Genomic DNA, 8,590 nt, shown 5'->3' on the forward strand with positions numbered 1-8,590 from the left:
TATACATACATAGATATATATATACTGCATTTTCAAGTATTTGTTTTCAGGCAAAAGCAGGTGAATACTACAGATATAAAATAAACATTAAATGTTAGTTGACATTATTGCTTTTTTTCCCCTTTGAACTGAAACTGTGTGCCTTTACTTTAAAACTGTAAAATAATATAACAATACCATGAAAACAAACAAAAATATGCCTAAGTTGGAAAAACAGGAATGTCACGGTACCAGAAACTGACAGGGTTTTCCTTTTTTTTTTTGTTGTTGTTTTTTTGTTTTCTTTTAAACATTGATATGAAAAAAGACAAAATAAAATATAATCATTATTATCCCACTTGTTCTTTGTCCGTGCCATGTTAATTCCTGTCAGAGCAGTCTGCAAAGCCATGGCAAACAGGAAGTACTGCCCCAATCCAGGCGGTCCCGGTGTCCCAAATGTGTCCCTGGTTTGCTCCGTCTTGTCCAGCAGCCTCAGAGAGACAGGAGGAACCAGGACTAGGTCTCAGGTTGCCCCCTTTGCTGCTTATGCTGGCAAACTAGTAATGAGCAGCCGCTAGTACTCGCCATGAGCCAAGGTTGCCAACACAGCCCATATTTTTCCTCAGTGACTCTTCCCCCTTGACAGTGCCGCTGTCAGGAGCTCCCCCATATCCTTTGTTTTCCTTTTTAAAAGTCACACTTTCCTTAAAACGGAAAGTTTAATATTCATTTTAAAAAAAATACGTGCTTTTCAACCTCTTCTTTGAGTCCATTCCCAAAGCTAGCACCATGACGTTTTTTAAGCTACACGTTCATTGTTCATAAAAAAAATAGTGCCTTTTTTTTCTTTACTTTGACGTAATCCGTGGCAATGTGCAATTTTGCAGACTTTTTTTTCTGCTTTTTGTTTGTGATCAAAAAGGTGCTGGAACAGGAATCTAATTTTGCAAAATAATTCCTTACAGTGTGGAAGTCCCTTTATAGGTAAGAGGTGCAAACTAATAAGAAAAAAGAACTAACAGAGATTTTCTTCTGCCTCAGGAAAAAAAAACGATGTGGAATGGATTTTGTTTTTTCATGCAAGCTGCTCTTCACTTTTAGTTGTCTTCCACCAGGACAAAAAAAATCTTCTGCTAGGTGTCCTCTTGACACTTAGAAACACAGATCTCTTTCATCTTCTTTTCCTCCTTCCCTTTTTCTCTTTTGCTTAGGGATCCACCTGAACTGCATTCAGCCAAATTGTTAAAGTTTTTTTTTTCCAACTTTTGTGTTCGTTCCTTTTGTATCAGTGACTGAAAGAGAAAAGGAGCTAAAGGGTTCAGACAGGAAGAATGCGAAGGCATGTTTGTGTGCCAGAGAAGGGTGGGTGGTTGAGGTTTAAAACGGGGCGGGTGTGTGGGGACGGGGTGGGGGGGGTCATTAGAAAAGGGCCATGGGTTCAAGACGTAGTGGACTAGAGCGGGGGGGAGGGCCTGGTGGGCCTGGACAGGGCAGGGGAGGTCAAAGAGGACTGCCACAGAAATGACGTCAGAGACAAAGCTATAATCCCCTAGTCTTTTTTGTCACCCTCATACTCTTGTCTGTGCAAAGGGCTGGCAGCGGGCTCATTTGTGGTTGAAAAAGTTGTCCGTGGTGTGCAACACGGGGGGCAGTTTGCTGGGAAGGCTGATCAGAGGCCTGTGGAAGATTGACTGCTCCTGGGCTTTAATCTTCTCTGCCTGCCTCCGAAACTTTTTGGCCCTCAGGATAGCGGGGACGCCCCTCCGGAGCCGCTGGGCCGCCTTCCTGTCCCACACATCGTATTTGGGATACTTCACGGTGATGTGCTGCTTCCTTGGGCTTTCCTATTGTGGCGTGCAGGCAAAAGAAAAAAAAAAGAGGGGGAGAAGAAGGGAGTCAGTTCATTAGGAAAGATAAGACACTGTGAAAGTGCTCATTACAATAGAGAAAAGCCCTATTTATCATGTGGAAAAAAACTCTGTCATTGTTGGGTCAGTAAAATGGAAATCAAATGTCATTCTTTATAGAGCTGAGCGCCATAACAGCCTCGCCTTGCTTCCAGCTTACCCTTGTTTTGGTTTCCTCCACTGAGAGAAGTTGTCAACAAGCACTTAGTGCACCCTCTTTAACATATTGTCAAAGGGAAAGGCGGCCACTCTCCCTTCATATACATATTAGGAGCATGCTGTCATTCAGCCTACGACTCGCTGAACCGCGTGACCCCCACASACCGGATAAAAAACACTTCTCAGAAATGTCATTTCAGAGCATCTATGCTGACACTGAAGACGCAGTTAAACAGTTTTAGGTGCTGTTTTGAGCACCAGAGATTGAGACAAAGTGGGAGTGTTGGCAGCTAAGCTTGGATTTACGTGTGAGTAACCAGTGCTCCGTGTGAATAGCTTGTTTTGGTCCTGCCACTTGAAGAGTGTTTATCTCCCTTCATTCACTCCAAGCCTGTTCAATAGCACAAGAACAGCTGGCCCCCCAGAGCAGGCTGTACCCATCAACTCTCCCCACTGAGACAAACTGGAGACATGTCCAAACAAAGTCCCCAGCAGCTTGTTTATTCCTTGCTCACAATTTGTCGTAGTTAGGGGACAAATTTCTTCTGAAGCATTTTTATTTTACGTCTATACCACGCTCATGCCACCAACATTATGGTTTTTTTTTTAGATCAGAAGCTTAATAAAGACATTTTCAAGTCAGTCATAAGGACTTTAAGGGATTTTAAGGAGCAACAAAAAGCTGTMAGTGTTGTGACTAAAATGAGAGGATCTAAAATGCTTTGACTATCCCTTGGATGTTTGTGACTCTTCACTGAGTTGCTTTTGAGCACATTTTTTAAAGAACCTGCTGTTCTGTCCCAAGCGATTGGATAATGATCACGCTCTGTTTTTGTACAGTTCTCATGCACACAGCTATGTGACTATGACTTTGCYGTCTGTTGAATATAATGTACTGTGACTGATGTTTCCACAGTGGTCAGCACTTTGCATGGATGCTCCCTGCTTAGTATCGATCATTTAGCAAGATAAACTTGTTTCCATGCGGTACTCGGCCTTTACTCAGTACCAGTGGCATAGGGGCGAGGTACATCGGTAAATGGAGGCACAAGAGATGAGGGAACAGATAAAGACCTGAATTAGCACTTTTGCTAGTTGTTGTTGCTGTTTTTGTTTAGACGCACCTGCTTTAGTGTGGGCGTCACGGGTATGACCTGTAGAGAGGTAGCCGACAMGTCCCTCTCAGACTTGGCGGGTTTGGCACAGTACTGCTCCAACAGGTTGAGGTCACAGCTACGGAAACAACACTCCTCTACGATCCCGCGATTCTGGGAGCGCCTGTTGTTACCCCTGCTGGTTGGCCTACCTGAGGAAAAACACAGCAGAGATTAAAAGAAAGGCAATGAGGAGGGCGAGGTTAGAACCTAAAATAAAAACACTGCAAGGGCACAATAATGAATCTGGGTTGTTGTTGCAGGATTACTTCAACAATCATCACAGCCTTTGGAGAAAAGAGGATAAAAGGAAATCTGTGACCAACTGCAACAAATATTTTTGGTGTAAAGGATAATCTGATTAGGCCTATCTGGAGTCTTTAAATGTATGTACATAGGCCTACAAGTAAACACCCTGGGCCGTAGTGATGCAAAAGGAATGACAAAAAAAACCTTGTTGAAGAAGAAAATGGGATAGGCAGCGAAAGGGAATTAACACACAAAGATGGACGAAAGTACTAAACCAAAAAAAAAAAGAACAAAAAAAAATATGAAAGAGAAACATTCTAAAGAATGAAGTGAGGGGGTGGATGGTCAGCATGTTGCACAAGGTAACATTATACACAATCAATAAAGGCCTTGTTTGAAGCCCTGCAACCCACACAGGAGAAACCTCATGAGAGGCATGGCTAGATTTGATTGCAGGAACAGCAACATGAGAGACGGAAAAGAAAAAAAAAAGAAAAAGACAGAAAAGAGAAGCAAATGATCCGGGGAAAGGGAGGAGGTGAAGGAAGCGTGATGTCCCAGTGACGGTTCTGACGGGAGACCAAGACAAATATTCTGCTTGTCTGTCGAAGAATAACAATCCTTTTTTTTTTAAACATAATCAGTCAGAAAACAAAAAGCAAAGTTGTGTATGTATGTCACAAACACAATCTAATCCAGATGAGGATTAACAATTGCTCCAGCGTAAAGCTTTTACAGCTACGGTGCCATCAATACAACAGAACGATCAGAAGTGATGTCAATGATCTTCCCTCTGACATCAGTCAGCCCCCTCCATCTCAGCTCATCAGTGTGGTCGCCTGGCCTGGGAATACTGGTGCTGAGGTGACTGGTATGCCTCTCGGGGTGCTATTACTTTACTGGTAAACAAGCGGCCCATTGTGTCTCTGAGTCGTGTGTGCCTTCGCAAGTCGCCGGCCTTTTCATATGCAATGAGAAGGTATGGTCTGGAAGCAGCAGAGCGGCCTGCACGAGCTTCTTCAGACATCTCTCTCTCTCTCTCTCTCTCTCTCTCTCTCTCTCTCTCTCTCTCTCCTCTGTGCGCGCGCGCGTATGGGCGTCAGTGCGTAAAAGAAAGAAAAATAGCAAACACGCATACCACACAGCCACAGACAGTCTCAGCTATCCAANGTGCTATTACTTTACTGGTAAACAAGCGGCCCATTGTGTCTCTGAGTCGTGTGTGCCTTCGCAAGTCGCCGGCCTTTTCATATGCAATGAGAAGGCAGTCAATCTGTGTAGAGATCTTGTTTATTGTTTGTTTGAATGCAATCACAAAATGCCTCTCTCTCTCTCTCTCTCTCTCTCTCTCTCTCTCTTCTCTGTGCGCGCGCGCGTATGGGCGTCAGTGCGTAAAAGAAAGAAAAATAGCAAACACGCATACCACACAGCCACAGACAGTCTCAGCTATCCAAACAGATGTGCGCGCAAAAAGAAGAGCAGAAAGATTCCGCAAGAGAGAGAGAGAGAGAGAAAATAATATAACATGACAAACATGTATGCACAGCTTGCAGTGCTCCAATAAATAAAATAAAAAAAGATAAAATAAAATAAAACCTACTGAAATAGAAGCCTCTGTCTTCGCAGACAAACTGCAGTGCATCCACCAGCTCCCCACCACACAACGTCTCCGCCGAGGCCATTTCCACAACGTAGAGCGTGAGAGCCAGCGCGAACAGCAGCGCGCGGCTGGACGAAGTCATCTTCTTGACCTGCAGGCAAAAACACACACGCACAGCAAATAGTCACCACGACTTCAATAACTAGAAGATGTGAGCTCCATTCGACCAAGATCACAGCCAGATGTTTTGTTTTGTAATGTAAGAGATTAAAGTCTTAAAACTCATGCGCGCTCAKTGTCAAAAGCTGTCCTGTGCGCTGACCCAGTAACTCCGAAAGAGTCCAATGATATATAAACACCCCCCACACCCGCTCCCCTGATTTCAATCAGCTGATGTCATGTGTTTGGCACCTGGGAGAAGTGCTTATTCTGTGGAGCGAGGGGGGGRAAATCGCCAGTATGTGTAGCTTTCACTGTCTTGCACAACTCTCCAAAAAGGCCGGCTGCTCGATAGTTAACTATCCAGAAATCCAGACTCAGCATATATTTTCCCCCTGCTCACCCCGGAGTGAGCTCAATGACCCTCAGACCTACCGCCCCCTATCTGCCGGCAAGACGACCAGCTGTTTGCCCCGCGTCCCGGCGCACCATCCAGAGCAGAGATTAAAACACCCACCACTTTAAATTCCTTTTTTTTTTTAATACAAATCCAAGACACAAAAGCTCCAAAGCTCCCCTTTCGCAGATTATTCAGTTTGAACTTTTTTCCCCCCTTGTCTGCTGCATGCAAATTAGGAGATCCCTTTTGGTCAAATTGCATGATTCAAAGCAAGAAATGTCCTAAAGCCTGAGCCGTTTTCCTCGCTTTGATGAGACAAGCAAATATCTCTCCAAGCCTGTCTGAGCTCTCTCATTACGCGCACAGAGACCGAGCGTTTCAAACGATCAGCTCCAGTGGTTTACCTTTATTCTGCTGTTCTCCGTTCTCCGGCAGGTGTGGCAAAGTGAGTGGAGTCCGTGTCTTTGCTGGGTTTCCATGTCAGCTTGCAGTAGTTAGAAGTGGCAGGAGCTTTTCTTTCTTCCCCCTTTTTTTTTTCTTATTTTTTTTTCTTTTTGGTTGGAGATATTGCAGGTGAGTTACTTTCCCAGTTGGTGAAGCTATATTGAGTTGGTGTGTGAGAGGCTGTCCCAAGACCAGGCGACAGGCAAAACTTCTCAGGGAGAAGTATTTTATACCAAAACACGCCCCTTTACACCCACCCCATCCCATCGCTCCTCCTCTCTTCACGGTTGATAAAAAAAAAAATGGCCCAGAGATGTTTTATGGAAAAGTGCTTAAAGAAAAGAAATGACAACGAGAGAGGGAGAGAGTCTCTTTGGCATTTTTTCCTGTGTTTACGCACTGTAACCTACAATCAGAATGTTTACACACAGGGCGCAGACTGAACAAGAATAGCAGTAATTCCTACGACTCCAGGAAAAATGTCAATGTCTCTGCCCTTTAATTTAGATTAAAAGATTCCGTGGAATCTGTGTGTCCAGTGTATGCGGCCGAACTCTGACTCAGGTGCGGATGTTGCCACTGGAGGTCAAAGGTGTCTGACTGTGGAGTGGATGTTTCCAACCAGAAGGGAGCTGAGGACAGACAGGATGCTGGTGGCCTGAAGCCTTATAGTTTAAAATGTTGCCTCACGTGATAAAAATATAAATAGCTCTAAATATTGCAAGTAAAAAAATAATAAAAAATCTCATTAACATGTTTTCTATTTCAATCTGATAAATTTTAGGAATATCTGATAAAGCACATCAACAAGTGCCTTCACTTTTTGTGTCTGTATGAAAGTGTTTGAGAGGTTCCTTATGTAAGAGTGTCTTCTACAGAAGGTAAAAGTCTGAGTGGCTCTCCAGAGTCAGACTGACATCTGCTGGTCCTCTTTGGTTAGCTCTGTTTGTTTTTCGTGCAGCCGCACTCAGTTGCTGATCCAGGATCTGATTCACAACTTCAGCTTGTAGGTAATATGCCCGGAYACAACACCCAGAGATCAAGGCAGGGTGAAGACCCTTGGGGGGCCCTGCACACAAACGTTTAAGGGCCCCCCCTCATCTCCATCGCACACCATCTCAAGCCATTTTGCACTGGTTTGTTAGATTTTCTACTCATTTCATTTTGATGCAACATAAAATCAGTTGCAGGAATTGTATATTTTATCAGAGTAAACTTGATCTTACATCAGTGAAAACCTGATCTTACGTCAATAAAAAATTGATCTTATATCAGTGAAAACTTGATCTGACATCAGTGAAAACTTGATCTGACATCAGTGAAAACTTGATCTGACATCAGTGAAAACTTGTTCTGACATCAGTGAAAACTTGATCTGACATCAGTGAAAACATGATCTTACATTAGTGAAAACATGATCTTACATTAGTGAAAACATGATCTTACATTAGTGGAAACATGATCTTACATTAGTGGAAACATGATCTTACATTAGTGGAAACATGATCTTACATTAGTGGAAACATGATCTTACATCAGTGAAAACTTGATCTGACATCAGTGAAAACATGATTTTACATTAGTGGAAACATGATCTTACATCAGTGAAAACATGATCTTACATTAGTGAAAACTTTATCTTACATCAATGAAAACTTGATCTGACATCAGTGAAAACTTGATCTGACATCAGTGAAAACTTGATCTGACATCAGTGAAAACTTGATCTGACATCAGTGAAAACTTGATTTGACATCAGTGAAAACTTGATCTGACATCAGTGAAAACTTGATCTGACATCAGTGAAAACATGATCTTACATTAGTGGAAACATGATCTTGCATTAGTGGAAACATGATCTTACATCAGTGAAAACAAGAATTTACATCAGTGAAAACATGATCTTTCAGTGAAAACCTGATCTTACATCAGTGAAAACTTGATCTTACATTAGTGAAAGTTTGATCTTACATCAGTAAAAAGATGGTTGGTCTTATACTGTACTAGGGAAAACATGATCTTAGATCAGTGAAAACCTGATCTTACATTTGTGAAAGCTTGATCTTACATCAGTAAAAAGATGGTTGGTCTTATACTAGGGAAAACATGATCTTAGATCAGTGAAAACTTGATCTTACATCAGTAAAAAAGTGATTTTACATCAGTGAAAACGTGATCTTACATCAGAAAAAACTTGATCTGACATCAGTGAAAACCTGATCTTGCATCAGTGAAAACATGATCTTACATTAGTGAAAACATGATCTTACATCAGTGAAAACATGATCTTACATCAGTGAAAACATGGTATAATGGGGCGCCTGCAGAATGGTTAGGGGAGTCGTCCTGGAACCGAAAGGTCACCAGTTCAATCCCCTGTCCAGCCGTTTCAGTTGTTGTGTCCTTGGGCAAGACACTTCACCCACCTTGCCTACTGATGGTGGTTAGAGGGTCCAGTGTTGCCAGTGCATGGCAGCCCCACCTCTGTCAGTTTGTCCCAGGGCAACTGTGGCTACAATGTAGTTTGCCATCATCA

The 8,590-nt window shown here is 42.8% G+C and overlaps 1 protein-coding gene across 1 annotated transcript; it reads right to left on the reverse strand.

Moving 5' to 3' along the window:
* Window positions 1-97: 97 nt before the first annotated feature.
* Window positions 98-6,259, reverse strand: igf2b (insulin-like growth factor 2b). Its single transcript, XM_014005576.1, has 4 exons — window positions 6,015-6,259; window positions 5,052-5,202; window positions 3,173-3,354; window positions 98-1,826 (listed from the first exon to the last, which is right to left on the reverse strand). The coding sequence occupies exons 1-4, from the start codon at window positions 6,087-6,089 to the stop codon at window positions 1,587-1,589; spliced, it is 648 nt and encodes a 215-aa protein (XP_013861030.1). The 5' UTR covers window positions 6,090-6,259; the 3' UTR covers window positions 98-1,586.
* Window positions 6,260-8,590: the final 2,331 nt, after the last annotated feature.

Source organism: Austrofundulus limnaeus, unplaced genomic scaffold (assembly GCF_001266775.1).
Source record: "Austrofundulus limnaeus strain Quisiro unplaced genomic scaffold, Austrofundulus_limnaeus-1.0 Scaffold31, whole genome shotgun sequence".
NCBI classification, from domain to species: Eukaryota; Metazoa; Chordata; class Actinopteri; order Cyprinodontiformes; family Rivulidae; genus Austrofundulus; species Austrofundulus limnaeus.